Below are 18,554 nucleotides of genomic sequence, written 5' to 3'. Positions count from 1 at the left end.
GAGTTATTGCAGAATAAAAAACTAGTGTTTTTGAACACCTACTAGGTTTCAGGCTTTTCTCTTACATTCTCTCAGAAACTTTATAACCATGCTGTGAATTACTGTTGTCCTCAGTTTATGGAAAAGGAAACAGCTAGTATGTTGTAGAACCAATCACACTGCTTCTCAGAGAAACTTCTAAGTGTCTCATGAATCTAGGATGAGGAAAGCTGGAAATATAAATATCAGTATTATCTGGAGGAAGCCAAAAAAAGGCAGAAAGACCTGGAAGATGTGAGCATTAAGTCTACCAAAATGGTTAGACCAGGGATTCACAAACTGTGGCTCAGGGGCCACATGCTTCTAAGTCCAGTATAATCTACCCATCCATACCCAGATCCTACCACCACCACCTTTACTATTGAAATTTCTGGTAGAAAACTTGTTACTCAGAGCCAATGCAGTGTTTCACTCTATATATCTTTACTCAAGCTTACTGACATTTCCTTTTCTAGCACTAACGTTAGACACCCCCCCCTTCAATCATACCCCCTTTATCACTCAGTTAAAGCCCAAACTAGTTATTATATTACCTCAGTGGGTTCCTCCTCCCACCCAAGGTGCTAGTTCCCTAGTTCCCATGCCATCTGGGTGCTCATCCAGACCAGGTGTGGAATCAATGCGACACAAGTGTTATTTCCTAATTTATTATGTTAAAATCAATATTGTGGTTAAAAACAAAAAACAAAAAACTGCCATAACAGTTATGTCTTTACTTGTTAATAGATTATTGATCTCCATTATTGATATTTTTGGCAGGTGGGACCAGGTCGTAATCAACTTTGATCCTTTTCCAATAGCATAGATGCTTTCTCAACTGCCATATGTCCCACATATAATACCTGCTAATTTCGATGGCAGAATTAGTTTCCTATGCCAGAATATGAGCACAGCCCCTCAGAAATTTTAAGTTATATCCCTAAACAGAAACATTTCTTTCCTCCAAGGAGAAAAAAAGTTTTATTTGTACATCTTGATACATAATTCACACAGCATGCAATTCACACAAAGTGCACAATTCAGTGATTTTTAGTATATTCACAGAGTTGCACCTCCTACCACAATCAACTCTACAACATTTTCATCTCCCCCCAAAAACCCCCAAACTCATTAGCAGTCACTCCCACTTGCCCCCAAACCCCCCAGCCCTAGGCAACCACTAATCTACTTTCTCCATATAGAGATTTGACTATTCTGGACATTTCAAACAAACGAAATCATACAATATGTGGCTTTTCATGCCTGGCTTCTTTCACTTAATGTTTATCCATGTTGTAGCATGTTTCTGTACTTAATCTCTTTTTAATTGCCAAATAATATTCCATTGTATGGATATGCCACATTTTGTTTATTCACTTATTATTTGATGGGCAGAAATAGAGATAGTTTTACATCTTGTTTTGATTTCTGGCTGTTATGAATAATGCTGCTATGAACATCTGTTTACAAGTTGTTGTGTGGACATATTTTCATTTCTCTAATACCAAAGAGTGGAATTACTGGAGATCATATGGTAACTCTATGTTTAACCATTTGAGGAACTGCCAAACTGTTTTTCCAAGCAGTTGTATCATTTTATATTTCCACCTGCAGTTTATGAGGGTTCCAATTTCTCCACATCTTCACCAGCACTTGTTATTATTTTTTCACAATAGCTATCCTGGTGACTTTGAAGTGGTATCTCATTGTAGGTTTGATTTGTATTTCCCTGATAGCTAATGTATGTTAAGCATCTTTTCATGTGCTTATTGGCCTTTTGTATATCTTCTTTGGAGAACTGTTAATTCCGATCCTTTGTCCGTTTTTTTTAACTGGGCTTTTTGACTTTTTCTTGAATATAGTAGTTCTTTACCTATTCTAAGTACAAGTTCTTCTCTCACTTGGTATATGATTTGCAAACATTTTCTCTCATTCTGTGGGTTGTCTTTTGCCTTCTTGAGGTATTCTTGGAAGCATAGAAGTTTTTAATCATGATGATACCCAATTTATCTATTTTTTTTCTTTCACTGCTTGTGCTTTTGGTGTCATTTATTTAAGAAAGCACTGCCGAATCCAAGGTCATAAAGATTTACACCTATGATTTCATCTAAAAGTTTTATAGTGTTTGCTCTCATATTTAGGTATTTGGTCCATTTTGAGATAATTTTTATATGTGCTGTGAGGTAGGGAGTCCAACTTTATTCTTTTGTATGTGGATATCCAGTTGTTTCAGCACAATTTGATGAAAAGATTATTTTCCTCAATTGAATTGTCCTAGCACCTTTTTCAAAAGTCAATTGACTGTAAATATGAGAGTTATTTCTGGACTCTCAATCTATTCCTATTTTACACTTTTTCTTAGAATTGTTTTCTTAATATTACTTTTACTTGATTCATTGATATTGTATACAAATACAATCAATTTTTGAATATTAATCCTGTATCATGCAACTTCGCTGAACTCATGTATTAGTTCTAATGTTTTCTTAGAGTATTCTTTTGAATTTTCTTTGTATAACATTAGAGATAGTTTTACATCTTCCTTTCTAATCTGGATGTCTTTTATTTCATTTTCTTGCCTAATTGCCCCAGCTATACCCTCCAGTACAAGGTGAATAGAAATGGCAAGAGTATACATCCTTGTCTTGTTTCTGATTTTAGGGGGGAATCCTTCAGTCTTTCATCATTAACTATGATACTAGCTATGGGTTTTTCATAGATGCCCTTTATCAGGTTGAAGAATTCCCTTCTATTCCTAGTTTGTTGAGTGTTTTTATCATAAAAGCGTGTTGGATTTGTTGAATGCTTTTCCTGTGCCTAATGAGGTGATCATGTGGATTTTGATTTAGTCTTACCTATTTCCTTTTCCAAACATTAAAAGAAAACTATAAGAAATGTCACTTTCTAAATGAATCATAATTTTACAAAAAGGCATAAAATAGTATTATTGCAAAGCTTTGGTAATCTAAAAGCATCCAACTGAATCAGTTTGAAAAATAAAAGCAAAAGAAAAATAAAGCTGCATGAAGAAATTTTTTTCTTACTAAAAAGATAAAACTTCATCTGCTAATTATCAGAAAATATATTCTTGTAAGAAAAAAGTTGCGTAATAAATTAACAAGTAGTACAATCATTATCACTTTTACATACACATGAAAAAATACATGATAGAATTATTAAAGTTCCCTGGTAATTACCGGCATCTCTTGTTCCAAATGTTTTCATATTAAAATAGAGATTTATATTTCAAAAACACCATTGTATTGACTTAATCAAAACATATCATGCTTTATGTTTTAAAATATCACATTAGCAAGCATGTTTGTTGCATAAAAGTTCAGAGCTGTGTTGGCTGGGAAGATAAAAACAAAATATAATTCTCAATTATGGTGTGATTGTGCTCTGTGTAGTATACATAATGCCTTCTGCTTTAATTCGCTCCAATATTGGTCCATAGATCTCCTTTGAAAAGGGCCCCATCAGGCCTTTAGCTTGAATTTCACCTAGAAGAAAATAAATTTGTAGTTACCATTTTAAAGGTGGTATGAAAGGTTAACTTCTACAGCAAGAGTCTCCATACAGCAGTAAACTTTGAGTCAACAAATTGTTGGAGGCCTAGGGATTTTTCAAAATAGCATCTTAAATGTCCCCTACTAAATTATTACTTTGGGACTTCCCTGGTGGTCCAGTGGGTAAGACTCCGCGTTCTCCATTCAGGGGACCTGGGTTCGATCCCTGGTCAGGGAGCTAGATCCCACATGCATGCCGCAACTAGTAGTTTGCATGCTGCAACTAAGAAGTCCACATGCCACAACTAAGAGCCCACATGCCGCAGTGAAGATCCCGTGTGCCGCAACTAAGACCCGGAGCAGCCAAAATAAATACATAAATAAATATTTTTTAAAAATTATTACTTAATCAACACTGTAAGAAAAAGCTGTTAATTGAAAGCACAGCTGGACTTAGGGACAGAGTCTGAATTTATACACTTAACTGCATTAACTCCCAAATCAGAGAATAAAGTCTAGTAAGAAAGTAAAGTCAACCTAACTGGTCTGCTTTATTTGCTGATGTCATTTTTTAAAAAGCATAACACCAACAGAATGAAATTAAAACCAGTCTGGTTATTTGGGCACTGGCATCTGTTAGGGTGGCTGAAAGAGTAAGTCTGGGCACTTTCCTTACAGACTATGATGCCCTCATCCCTCATCACTTCTTCACTCTGGTTCCTCAATAACTAAGTAGTTGGTTTAATTTGATATTAGCTAATATGATACTGTAGATTTTTTTCCCATTATTTCCCATTTATATGTTTTGGTGTTTTTTACTCCCCTCACACCTTCACAGGGGCCAAATGGGGTGTTACATTCAGATAATGATTATTGAATGCAAACATCATCTTAAGGGGAGAGTGGAGGGTTGAAATTTGAATTCATTTAGTTCAAAATATATATTGAGTATTGATAATATGTTGAGACATGAGGACTAATAAAACGTGGCCTATATTTTTGAAGATCTGGAAATGAATACCCTCTGCTATTTCAGTGTTACCCCCAAAATACAAAAAATAAGGAAAGAAAAGAAGGCAGTTAACATTCCCTGGGGACCCTTCTATGTGGTAGGAGCTTTATGTATTATTTCACTTTAGTGTCACAACAACCCTATGAATTAGTCATGACAATCCCCACTTTAAAGGTGAAGGAACTCTGACTCAGAGATGCTAAGTAACTTGCAACCCATCACTCAGTCATCTTGTGACCGAGCTGGGACAGAAATCAGGTTTAACTCCAAAGCCAAGGTTTTTTTACTCATCACAAGGTGATCTCCCAGTCAGCCAGCCCTTAGATCTTCTGAACTGGCTCACTTTTAGTGAAAGCCAGTGTCATACTCAAGACTAATTATTTGATATCCAGGCCCTGAATGACTTGGAGATAATATGGAGACGGACTTGGTCCCCCAGTGAAGGAACTTACCATCAAGTAACATCTTGGCTGCCATAGCAGTGGGTAACCCCACAGTTTTAGCCATAGCTGAAAAACCATTGACATCCCCGTAAACCACAAGATCAATAGTTTTATTTTCTAAATGTCCAGAAGGATGTCTGATTCCAAAGTTGTCTCTCATCACAATCATATCTTTCTCTCCAGGGCCTTAAAATAAATAAACATACAGTTTAAAATGTCGCTATCATTACAACTCCAGTATCGTATTTCATTCCCCTGCTCCTGCCCTTCTGCGCTCATTTCCCTTCTCATTATGTATATCCTTAAACAATTATGTATACTGCTTTTTAGCGCAAAGACCAAATTAAAAATTCAAGGAAATGACAACTCTAATCAGGTTCATCTGTCCAGGTGGGTACCACTATAACCCGGTTACAGACATGAGGGTACTGTCGTAGAGGCCATCCCTGCTTCTCCCCAAAACGCTCCTTCAGCATTTCTTTAATGTGGCAAAAATTAAAAGTAAAACTAATGATTTTTTCCTTTGCCATATTACCCAAGTTCACTCTTACTTAATAGTTCTCTTATTCTCCCCTCTGGAAAAAGAGTCCAAGTGTTCTTTCCCCATTCCCACTGTGTGGCTCCCGCCCTTCAGTCTAATTCACTGGTTCTTATGATTCCTCTGCTGGAATGTTTAGCCAATAGCCCACGGCCTACCATAGGAAAGCTTCATGGCCAAATGCTTGGAAAGTGCATCCACGAGAGACTCTGCCCGAGGGACTTGTTCATCCCCAAGTAAGCCCAACCTGAGAAGCACGAGAGACGGCTGCATTAGTTCAAGTCCTATACATATGCTCAGTTGGGAAGCAGAAGGGAACGCTCACTGGATTTTGTCTTGAAAGGGCAGAATCACAAGATGACAGTTCAAGTTATAGGACTCTCAAGTTATTGTAAAACAATAATAATGAGAGTAATGTTTTAACCTTTAGAATCATCCCCAGACTCTCCCAGGAGTGTTCCCTGGAGCTAGACCTGATGCATTGTAAGTACACACTGTTGCAAAGCTTTTCATGAGATTAATTTACAGGTTAGTTCTCCCACATGAAGGATACCAGCAGAATGTGGTATTCATGTGGCCACAGCCACATGAATAAGTGTTTTAAAGTAGTTAAAGGAAGACTGGGAGAATGTCCTACAGGAGAGAAAAAATATCCCACCTTTCTCAGGAACTGAGTAGTGAAGCTGCTCAAAAATAAGTATTTCCCAAGTTATAATTGCCATTGAATTTCTCGCTTTATCTACTTTTTATCCCCACATGAACAGGGTACGTGGTAATCTCTCTACAACAGGCCAACATTAGAGCAGCAAATTAATCAAAAACAGTGTAAAACGTTTGCTTCTACCTTGACTTTTCTTTGACTAGAAAGCACTAAGTAATCATTGATCCAGTATTTTGCTCTAGGTTGACTGGTGGGTACCTACCATTCAACAGCCTCCAGCTGGGTATTGTCTCCTTCTAGTTTCTTAAAGACAGCTTCCTTAAGCACATCACACTTGGAGGAGGATGAAATTCCCACTAGATCACAGAGGAGTTCTTTCTGGTTAGAAAAACAAAGATACAAATTCTAAGTTCCAAATAAAATAAAAAATGAGTTGAGAAATTATCCTATTAAGACATTGGACCTCAAAAGAACCTCAAATTTTAAATTAGAAATAATTAGAAATAGTAAATTGTGGCACGCACATGTGCATACACACATCTGCACACCCACACATCAATAAATGCATGGTATTTCAAAATGATATTTCAGCAATAAAACAGTCATAACACCAAATCAATACCAAAAAGGTGATACCATATTTACCATCACATTGCCTACCTTTGCAGGTCCTCTCCATCACCTTATCCCTCATTATCCCTCACCGTCCAGAAGTCAATTTTGCCCAGGATAGAGTGGAAGGGGCTTATTGCTGTGGTTGCTAGTAGCAACCAGAGTTCTTTTGTAGGTTCAGGAAATGAGGAAGATTGTGCAGATAATAAAATCTCGAAGGAAGAGCACTTAAACAGTGGTCATAGCTTTTTCTAATTTCTAAATAAGACTTTTTCCAGGCTCCCAAGGAAAAAGTTATGCTCTAGATTAAGGATCAACAAACTAGTTCACAGGCCAAATTGAGCTCACCACCTGGTTTTGTAAATAAAAATTTTATTGGAACATAGCCATGCTCATTTGTTTACGAGCAGTCTGAACTGAGTAGCCTGACAGAGACCACATGACCCATAAAAGCCTAAAAAATTTACAATCTGGTCTTCTACCGAAAAAAAGTTAGCCAGCCCCTGTTCTAGACTGTAGCTACCAAGACAAGGGGACCAGCCCCAAGAATGCCTGCACCAACCTTCCCAATCAAACTGCCTCAATATCAGATTCACTATGGATATTTATTCACTCCTGTCCAACAAGTAAATTTATGAAATCTGAAACTTAGATCGAAAAGACTCTCAGATACACAAAAGAACTGAATTTAAAAGCAACTGGCTAACCAGAATACCCAAGTTTCTTTGGGACACTTAATGGGATTAGCAGTATTGATTCTTTTCTCTTTGTGATAAATTTCTAGCATTTCTAGCATTGGAATATGGGCACATTAATTTAAGTTGAATGACCAGCTGGTAACAAGTTAATTCCTGGCAGTTAGTGGAAGCTCTAGATTTTAATACAACACAGATATGGGCATAAACTCAGTAATTAAAAACTCAGATTACTCATGGTTACAAATGGTCAAATAAAAGAACTAATGGGATTTGGGCGCTGGGAATCTAGTTCTGTGATACCACCGGGAGCTCTCCTGCTTTCTCAGTTTCAGGAGCCCCAAGCTTAACTCCTGTCATGGGGCCACCACTTAGACAAGCGGCAGAGCCCAGAGCACAACGCAGAGAGCAAGGCCGTCTCTGCTCAGGGCTGAGGGAGAGATCAAGTGGTAGAAGTTGCTGCAGGAAACAGGCCCCGAGAGTCAGCCTCCGTGTCCTCTCCATCCTCCCCAAACAATGAAGTTTGGAAAGGGGGGCTTTGGGCCTAGGACTTAACTTCCCGCACATAAGCCACAGAATGGGTTCTTTGCTGGTCCAAACCCACGTTCAAACCTGACCATTTCAGAAGGCATTTCTGAAGGGCAGCAGACAATGTATAATTCTGGAGTCACTCACCCAGCTGAGCGGATTGGCATCAGGTCGAAGGGCAGGAAATGCATCTCTGTTTATGAGACCCAATTTTACAAATCCATTCAAGGCTTTGGCATATCCCTGTAACAAGAGTTATTAAGCAATATGTAAAAATTTGCCTTCAAAGAAAACAATTTTTTTAATTTTTTGAAAATAAGGATCTATTTTTGTAGTTCATTTAGAAAAGAGGCTGAAAATAGCCATTTGTATTGCTAGTATTGATGCAGCTACCCTCGGGTTCAAACCAAAATCAGCAGTGTCACAACAGTTCCACTGGTTTACACAAGAACCCTTGCAAAACTTGGGTCTTTACTTTTGTTTCTGGGTAATGTGCGAGTGGTATTTTCTGACAGCATGAGGGAAAATTTCATCTTGTGTTACATGCTCAGGTCAGCAGAATTGTATTTAATAGAATAGTTGTTCTCTCTCTTATAATGGAAGGAGTTTGTAAGAATATCTCCCAACGAAGATAATCCATTCTACTGATTAAGAGCCATTATCCTAACATATATAAGGAGCAAGGGAAAAAGGTAGGCATTAGAGAGGTATTTCTAAAATGCCATCACTCTGATAAAAATTCCTCACATGTCCTTCATTCTCTACAGGACAGGCCGAGGTTCTGGGCACGTTATGTAGAACCCATCACAATATACCCCTCCAGCCTGACTCACTAATCATCTTCTCCACCACTCACTATCCTCCAAACAAGCTGCTGTGCTCTTCCAGAGCCCTGGGGCTTGGTGCACGCTGCTCCCATGCTTGGAACATGGTAACCCCTCTTTCTCATCTATGAAATGTTTACTTTTCTCTTAAGACCCAGCTCAGCACACATACTGAGCCCCCTAGGTGAGTGGGCACTCCCTTCTTCTCTGTATTCCTGTAGCATTTTGTACATACCTCTACGATGGCACTTAACACAAACTGTAATTAATTGTCTATTCAGCTGCTGAACTGCAGGCATAGAAAGTATGTGTATGTGTGTCCTTCATCCCCATGTCCTCACCCCATTATCCATCATTCCAATATGCTGAAAGAGAACAAATGACTGGATGAATAGATTCTGAATGAAGATGAAGTGAAGGAAGATCATAATGTCTGTTCTCCTGTGAGCAAATCCCGTTGGGGGCAGGGAGGGAGGGGGGAATGGGAAAGCCCAAATAAGGAGCTTTATAGCCACTGCAGTTGCGAGACAGCAGGTGGGGGGAGGAGAAGAAGAAGAAGAAGAAGAAGAAGAAGAAGAAGAAGAGAAGAAGGGCAGGAAATTATTTCAGGAAGCAGTAAAATTATTAAGATATAAAATAGTTCCTGTTGCCACTGGATATTTCACAATTTAATGTGTGAATTCTCACATGTCTGAACGGCTGTATTATTCAAACTGTTCAAAGTTACTAATTAAAGAATTAAAATTCATTTGCTCTAACCCAATGTAAATATACTTCAAAGAGGAGAAGCAAAAAAGCAATACCCCGAGCCTGCTTCTAGGATCTGATGAATGCTGGGGATCCCTTCTTCCAACATCTCAAATACTGAGACATTTCTCAGCTATTTCTTCATCTCAGAAATAATTTTATGGTGACATCTAGAAATGAATTTATTATGTGTACTCATTTATCAGTAAGTACTTAGCAAACTGCTGCCATGTGTGAGACTTGTGCTAGGGGCTGAGGCCATGGAGATGAAAAATGCAGTCCCTACCCATGAAGAAACTACAGTCCAGGAGAAGGGTCAGATAAGTCCAACAAATAAGGCCTGGCACATAGTGAGCAAAACCACGACCACTGAGGACCACGATACACTGGGCTATCATAGGTGCTACGACAGAGGTAAATGCCGAGCTAGGCGAGCACGAGGAGGGGAACTCACGTAGATGTCGGGGAGGGGAGTCAAGGAGAGGAATTAAGAAAGATCCTGTAAGGTGATACAAGCTGGGTCTGGAAGGACTCAGGTGACAGGCAGGTGCAGGAGAGAAGTCAAGGTCTCCCTGTCATACTTGGGTGACAGGGTCTCATCTCTAACGCTGGAAAGAATATTCAGGTTACTGAAGGGTTGCTGACACTGCTCAGGACATGAACTCTGTGACATCTTCCATCCTCTGGGGTTCTGTGGGGATGGCTCTCGTCCGTGCACATCCTTGAGAGCTTTAGTTAATTCTTAAATCTCTTAAAATCCTCTATTTCTGGGTCTATATGTTTGGCAGGAGCCTAAATCTATTGGAAAATCCTAACTCCTAAAACCCCTGGGGGGAAAAAAAACCAGAATCAAGAATCTGCCAGATCTGGGGACAGTATGGCTGCAATTCACACGAGAATTTCTGCTGGGCTTGAAGGCTTGTGAAGCATCCATGGTTCCTCGATCTCCTTAGGATGTTATCACTGACAATTCATTTAATTCCTAGACAATGAGGACATCACATTCATGCGAGCACAGGTACCACAGAATCTCACAGGGCATCGAGATCTGAAAGCAGGTCTCTAGTTTTTAGAGATCTATGTATTTTAAGTACACTGGTTGCAGTGGGTTGAGTAGTGTATCCCTCATAACTCATGGCCACTCAGAACCTCAGAGTATGACCTTATGTGGATCTTTGCAAATACAATTAGTTAAGGATCTCAGTATGAAGCGACCTATATTTAGGGTCCTAAATCCAGTGACTGGTGTCCTGATAAGAAGAGGAGAGGACACAGTGATATAAAGAGAAGGTGGTATGAGGATGGAGACAAAGAGATGGGACCAGTATGTCTAAAAGTTAAAGAACATCAACAATTGCCAGCAACCACCAGAAGTTAGGCGAGAGTGGCAAGGGACAGTTTCTCCCTCGACGCCTCCAGAAGGCTTGCCCTGCCCACACTTTGATTTCAGACTGTGACCTCCTGGATGGTGAGAGGATAAATTTCTGTTGTTTTCAGTTTGTAGTAATTTATTATAACCACCCTAGGAAACAATTACACTGATTGTCTTAATCTGGTCACACTTGTAACTACTCTTTTGTGATTACAAAACGTGTGCTGGAATCTCTGCAACAGCGGCGCTTCCTGGGTCCCGGGGCGGCTTCCCTGGTGAGTCAGGCGTGGCTGGCCGCTGGGCAAAAATCAGAGCCGCCTCCGCCCCATCACCCACGATGGAAACCCTCCAAGAAAAAGTGGTCCCAGACGCGTGTGCCTGAGGATTCCGCACAAAAGAGGTGCCCAACATGGAGACCCTGGCGCGCCCGGGGGGCTGGCAGTGTGTTTTGCGCTCACCAGCACGTGCACCAGCTTGTCGCTCGTGGACAGCAGCCTCGGCGGCCAGAAGGAGCGGCCCCCTGCCGCGCCCCGAGGCCCCCGCGCGACCGCGGCCACTGCACGGATACCTTGGCGTGGCGGACCACAAGGAAGATCTCCAACACTTGCCTCAGCACTGGCTGGTTCCCAAGGACGATTGCCCTGGAGCTCTGCGACAGGACCAATGTTTATGGCATGGGGCCCCAAGACTCACTGCAGGGATCCCAATCACCCTTCAGTACCTTCTCACTATTACGAACCTTCTGGACCGGATGAATGTGCAATGTACCTCTCCCGTGAGCGAGGACGGAAGGGGAGTCATCACCGCTTTATCACAGGGAAACGAGCCTTTAAGAACTGGGCACAGACATTCCATTTTCACTTTTTTCAACCAGACCGGAAACCAGAATCGCTTGCTAGAAGTCATCCTGAGAATAAACCTGTGTTCTGAGGAAGGTGTGTGGCCAGACTGAAATCCCAAGTACCCTCTGTATCAGACATCGGGCCCCTGAACTTCCTGAACCACCAGACACGGAAGAGGAACAGAACTGGTCGCAGGGAGAGCGTCACTCCTCAAGCAGTGCCATGTACAGATGCCCCGGAGGCCTGACTACAAAGCAGTGCAGTTGGTTTACAAGGGAAAAATTCCAGAACTAATACACCCTAATGAGTGTTGTCCCTTTCAAGAGGGGTTACCTTAGGACCTGAACACTCATTGCAATGACGCTGCCATGGCTAAAAACATTTTGGATCTCTTTAAGTATTGCCTTTGAAACTGAGACATGAGCAACTCCACATTAGTGGTATTCCTTTGTAGAAATATCACGTTAAGAGTCATTTTTCTATCAAATTGTATCCTGACCTGAACCTTTGTCATCTGTTGGACTCTGTGTGGTTTGTAAAAAGCAGCCTTGAAAGTATGGACATGATTTCTGAAGAGTACATCTTTACTAAAACTAAAAATAGAATTACCATATGACCCAGCAATCCCACTCCTGGGCATACACCCAGAGAAAAGACATATGCACCCCAATGCTTATTGCAGCACTATTTACAATAGCCAGGTCAGGGAAGCAACCTAAATGCCCACTGACAGACGAATGGATAAAGAAGATGTGGTACATATATACAATGGAATGTTACTCAGTCATAAAAAGGAACAAAATTGGGTCATTTGTAGAGATGTGGATGGACCTAGAGACTGTCATACAGAGTGAAGTAAGTCAGAAAGAGAAAAACAAATATCGTGTATTAACGCATATATGTGGAATCTAGAAAAATGGTACAGATGAACTGGTTTGCAAGGCAGAAATAGAGACACAGATGTAGAGAACAAACGTATGGACACCAAGGGGGGAAAGCGGGGGGTTAGGGGGGATGAACTGAGAGATTGAGATTGACATATATACACTAATATGTATAAAATAGATAACTAATAGGAACCTGCTATATAAAAATAAATAAATAAATAAAAATTTTTAAAAAAGGGTACATCTTTACTGACTTTCATAAGCAACTGCCCAATATTTATTTATTGAGAGTTTTTTAGTGTGCTCTAGGCCAGTATTTTTATAGATTATGATTATGTGGTAATTTATCCTTCCTAGTTATTTAATCCTGAATGATGGTTGGAAAAGGCCCGGAACAGGGAGGTGAGTTGCCATGTTCACGGTGCTCATTGTTAGAATGTGATGGTATTTGGCTTGGAAATGTTGCGTTGCATTTTTTGAACCCTCAGGCTTCAAGGACAGCTATGACATTTTCCAAAGTGCAGAAATGCTCCAAATGACAGAATTGAAAACCAAAAACTTTGTCGTTCAAACAAAAAAGATACCAACAAGAGAAGCTTAAAGACAATTTGCTTTAGTAATAATTGATGTAGGTCACTTCACTTAAGCCCTAGTTTCCTCTTCTGCAGAATGATATCACTGTACCAGAGGACCTCTTAAGTTTCATTCCAGATCTGAAATTCTCTCAACAAGCCTCTCGTTGACCCATGTAAGGACTTTGCACTTGGAATGATGGAGCTCCCACAGTAGCAGGAGCCCTATTTTAGGGGGTCTCCCTGCTACCTATCCCCCTCTTGTGGTTAAAAGCATACTTCCTCCCCAGACCCCATCAGCAGAAATCCATCCCCTGCTTCTCTGGTGCTTCTTGCACCAAAAAGAGTTGGTGGGGGAGAGAATTTTCATGCTTTTCCTTGGCGACAAGAACAAGGAACTGCACTTCTATGCGTTTTTGAGGAGAAGAGAATATAAGGAGATTCCCCATTATACTACTCATTTATCCTATGAACTATTCAGATTCACTCACTGCAAATCTTACATGATGTTCACTGCCGTTCCCTGGTGTTCAGGAGTATAAAGGACTTATTTTATTTAGAACCAAGATCAACTAGTATGAAAGATTTTCATTTACACAAGTAATATTGTTCAAAAATAGCCTTTAAAAAATATACCAATGTTTTCTTTACACATGGCTTAGGAGGCATTAATTTCTCTAATGCCAAATTTGAAGGCACCAGCAAATATTATGTATGGGGACTGACACTGTTTTACAAAACATGACCTGGTTTGTGATTAAAGAAGGTTTCTCACATTAAAAAATAAAAAAAATTTTAAAAATGTGTACTGGACATTCGTATTTATGGTCCTAGTAGCGACACCCCATTTTGTGGTAAAAACATTTCAGATTCACTTTGGGGAAAGTGACACTGACTACATCGTCAGCACTGGCGACATAAAACAGGGGCCAAAGCCGATTGGCACCTTTTATTGCACTGACCTCAGGGGCTAATGAGACAAAAACTCTACTTCTGGCTGTGAAGAAGTACTTTTTGTTTCTCACTGGATTTGAACCTAAGAGGATGCCACCATCTTGCCATCCCTGTGAAACAGGGGACGCAGCCAATGCTTGAAGGAAGAGCTGAGAGGTGAAGAGAAACTACTACGTGCCAGTGAGGTCACAACCCTCAAACCTCAGTACACCTGAAGCTGACCCTTCACCTGCCCCCCCTTCTCATGAGTCAAAAATTCCCTTTTTGCCCCAGCCACTTTGAGTTGTCTCCTGAAACAGTCAATCAAAAGAGCCCTGAGGGGAGAGCAGCTCGGGGCTCTGTGACCACCTAGAGGGGTGGGATAGGGAGGGTGGGAGGGAGACGCAAGAGGGAGGGGATATGGGAATGTATGTATATGTATAGCTGATTCACTTTGTTATACAACAGAAACTAACACGCCATTGTAAAGCAATTATACTCCAATAAAGATGTTAAAAAAAAAAACCCAATTTTTAAGTAAAATATTTACATATAGAGTAAAAAAAAAGGAAGAAAGAAAAGAGCCCTGAGAAAACAGATGCCAATCTGGTTTGGTTTTTTTTGTTTTTTATACATTACAAAATGATCACCATGATAAGTCAATTACCATCTGTCACCATACAACGATACTACATTATTATTGACTACGTTTCATACCTGTGACTCATTCATTTTGTAACTGGAAATTTGTACCTCTTAATAGCCCTCACTTATTTCCCCTTCCCTCTGGAAGCTACCTGCTTATTCTGTGTATCTGTGACTTTTTAAACTTTTTTTTAACATTTGTTCATTTATTTTGTTTTTAAATTCCACATATAAGTGAAATCATGTGGTATTTGTCTTTCTCTGACTTATTTCATTTAGCATAACACCCTCCAGGTCCATCCATGTTGTTGCAAATGACAAGAGTTCATTCTTTTTTACAACTGAGTGATATTCCACTGCGTGTGTGTGTGTGTGTGTGTGTGTGTGTGTGTGTGTGTATACACCACATCTTCTTTATCCATTCGTCTATTGATGGGCACTTAGCTTGCTTCCTTATCTTGGTTATTGTAAATAGTAAGCATAGGGGTGCCAGTCTGGTTTATCATCTTAATTATTTCAATTATGAAGAAAAATTAAGTGTTCACATCACTTATATCAAAACAGGCAACATGATCATCTCAAATAGAGCCACTTACCTTGTACCTCAGGGTCCCCCGTAATAAAGTGTGAGCAGATGGAATGCCATAAACCTCAGCATATTTGGTACTGTCTCTGTTAGGATAACTTTCCAAATTTAATCCAGGGAAATAATCCATAGGAGTAACCGAATCCAGAAAGGAGACACCCCCTACCACATTCACAACCTGAGGAACATTGAAAAGGCACACATGGGGTTAAGACAGTGTGTATTCCTCTTTGGATTTACCTGCATTATTTTCATAAGAAAGAAATCCAGGTTTTACAAGAAAGCAATAGGGGATTTGAAAAAAATTTTTTAATGAAACTACGCTAATCAACATCCCATATTCAAGCTGTTCTACTAATATCATAATTCACAAGGCCATTGTTCTCCCAAGCTTTAAAATCTGGCTTAAAGCATTTCATTTTTAACTCAGATCTTGTTTCTGATTTTTCCTTGCCCCTGGATGAGATGGTACTGGATTATGTCTCACTAGAGTTTTGCTTTGTTTTTAAATAAACAATACGCTATAAGCAACAGATACTCAAAGTGGCTTCTGTGCTCAAACAGCAATGGCCATATTCTCACTCTGTTCTTCCTCTTCACTCCCATCCCCCTTCTTGAATGCTAGCTACATCAGGCACCAGTCTTGCACATCCATTCACACAGCTAGCATTTACGATTTACGGACCACCTGCTATGTGTGTGCCAGGATCACACCTGGGAATAAGGACAGTGATGAATAAGATTCAACTCCTGCCTCCGTGCAATACTTTGTTCACTGAACAAGCCTTTACTTAATGTCTACCAAGACCCAGGAGCTGCAGTAGAGCAACAATAAAGCGCTCACAGCCTGGACTAGTCAACCAACGTGTGCATGTTGGGAAATGGAGTGGGGGAGATGCCCTCTCACAAGAAGGGCAATGCAATGAACATACAGTGAAACTCAAAAAAAAAATGCTACCTCCTGATCTTACTGCCTCTGAGAAGGTATGTCACCGATTCCCAAGCTCTTCTGATTTCTCAGTAATCCTCGTTCCTACATCTCTACCCCCATCACACACAATCAAAATGCAGTGAAGCATTTTTTTCTGTTAATTTTGATTAAAGGGCTAAATTTTTCTTTCAATTTGTGAGGTTGATGATCATCCTTGAGATCATGGAAAACATTCTGGAGTAATGAAATCAGGGCTGAGAACCCTGGTGGAACTAGACTTTGTCCTGCTTGCACCACTGGAGACAATCTCTGACCACATCTAAAGGTTGCACGAAACAACACTGCACATGGGAGCTGGTGACGTACCTTCTGGTGGAGTCGTGAGTAATTTGCTCAGAGGAGTCTTCGGCTAAACTTAATGGTTCACAGGGTTTATTTGTAGGGAGGTTCTGCGTATGTCGTGGTATGAAAGGGAAAATGGAAAGGTATGTGTGTGTATAGCTGAAGCCCCAGAAGGAAACGGCCAGTGCTGACCACAGAGTCACGCCTGGAGGGGCCTCCGCAGTCAAAGGCTCACTTTGAAGAGCACCAAGGACCATCACAAATCCCAAGAGTGAGAATCAGAAGGAAGTGAGGAATGCTTTTCACTTAAGTTTCTTGTCAAACTCTTCTGAACTTCACAGTAAACATTTCCTGAAGAGCCATTTCTGTACTTTTTCTTTAAAACAAATTTCTTCCATCAGGATTTTAAATTTTTTTTAAAAGTCTAATAAAAAGGCAAATGTTTACTTTTAGGATCTTCCCATCTATCTCTCTTCTACAACCTATGGCAATTCTAAAGTTTGGTTTACTTGTTTGCAGGTTAGGGATTTTTAAAGAAAAATTCAATAAAGACCACTATATTCCAGCACTGTACTAATCAGAAATAAATCAGCTGGTTCCTAAGTCTATCATGAGACCCTTGTAAAGAAAACACGGAAATATAAGCTGAATGGTAATGATCCATTTAGAGACTGACAGCTGCTAAAGCAAGTTGACCTCCAAATTACTGGGTCATTTGATATCAATTCAGAGTTGTATTTCTAGTGTCCTATCACGGGATTCATTAATAAGCCCTGTCCTATATGACTTAGATAAGAAAGAGAGACATATTTATCCATTTGGCAGAGAATATGCATTTTTTTTGACTCAACAATGATTACATCCAAGACCCACTCCCAGCAGAAACAGTAGCTCATTACTCGCTGCTGCTGCAGACTGCTCTAAGTGTGACCCTTCCCCACACGTGCGCCCACACCCACACGTCCCCCGACCACTGAGAACCACTGACAATAAGCTGGATTACTAAACCAACAAGACATTTAACACAGGCAATATACAGACAAGCATTTATGCGGGCCCAGTGTGTGCCAGGTGCCTTCTATACATTACCTTTAATCCACGCAATAACCCACTTTTCAGAGGTGAAAACTGAGGCTGAGCGAGTCACCCAGGGGCAGATTTAAACCCAGGTCTATTTGACTCCAATGTTCGTGTTCTTTCTACTATACCATACCGTCCCCTTAACTGTGCTCATCTGTGGATCAGTAGTTTGAAAAGGATATTAATTGACTGGGTACAGCATTCCTGATCATGCCACCAGTGATGCACCTGAAAACTGAGTTAAGAATGGCTGCAGGTGGGCTTCCCTGGTGGCGCAGTGGTTAAGAATCCGCCTGCCAATGCAGGGGACACTGGTTCGAGCCCTGGTCCAGGAAGATCCCACATGCCGCGGAGCAACTAAGCCCGTGCGCCACAACTACTGAGCCTGCGCTCTAGAGCCCGTGAGCCACAACTACTGAGCCCGTGAGCCACAACTACTGAAGCCCGTGAGCCACAACTACTGAAGCCCGCGCACCTAGAGCCCATGCTCCGCAACAAGAGAAGCCACTGCAATGAGAAGCCCGTGCACTGCAACAAAGAGTAGCCCCCGCTTGCCACAACCAGAGAAAGCCCGCGTGCAGCAACGAAGACCCAACACAGCCAAAAATAATAAATACAATAAATAAATTAAAAAAATAAAAAAAGAATGGCTGCAGGCAATAGAGAGCAGCAGCTACAAAGGGAAGGCTGGGTGCTGCAGTCAAGGGAGGGGCAGGCAATAGGAAGGGAGCCAGAAAACCTATCTCAAAGCTGTGTTTGCAGAGCAAGCACGATCCT

At 40.7% G+C, this 18,554-nt stretch overlaps 1 protein-coding gene across 3 annotated transcripts in view; it reads right to left on the bottom strand.

Annotated features, from left to right (window-relative positions):
• Positions 1 to 982: 982 nt before the first annotated feature.
• The window catches only part of AASS (aminoadipate-semialdehyde synthase), a 68,667-nt gene continuing 51,095 nt past the window's right edge, over positions 983 to 18,554 (bottom strand). For 2 of the 3 annotated variants that reach the window (XM_036863023.1, XM_036863024.1), the window contains exons 19-24: positions 15,435 to 15,602; positions 8,164 to 8,259; positions 6,444 to 6,559; positions 5,679 to 5,767; positions 4,992 to 5,168; positions 983 to 3,521 (exon numbers count right to left, since the gene is read on the bottom strand). In XM_036863023.1, coding sequence (XP_036718918.1) covers positions 3,403 to 3,521; positions 4,992 to 5,168; positions 5,679 to 5,767; positions 6,444 to 6,559; positions 8,164 to 8,259; positions 15,435 to 15,602 — 765 coding nt within the window. In that variant the 3' untranslated portion in view covers positions 983 to 3,402. The remainder of the gene's footprint in view (positions 3,522 to 4,991; positions 5,169 to 5,678; positions 5,768 to 6,443; positions 6,560 to 8,163; positions 8,260 to 15,434; positions 15,603 to 18,554) is intronic. The other variant, XM_036863026.1, reaches the window with a different exon arrangement.

This window comes from Balaenoptera musculus, chromosome 9 (genome assembly GCF_009873245.2).
Source record: "Balaenoptera musculus isolate JJ_BM4_2016_0621 chromosome 9, mBalMus1.pri.v3, whole genome shotgun sequence".
NCBI lineage: Eukaryota > Metazoa > Chordata > Mammalia > Artiodactyla > Balaenopteridae > Balaenoptera > Balaenoptera musculus.
The sequence above is the reverse complement of the archived record's forward strand: the minus strand, read 5'-3'. Positions and strand labels throughout refer to the sequence as shown.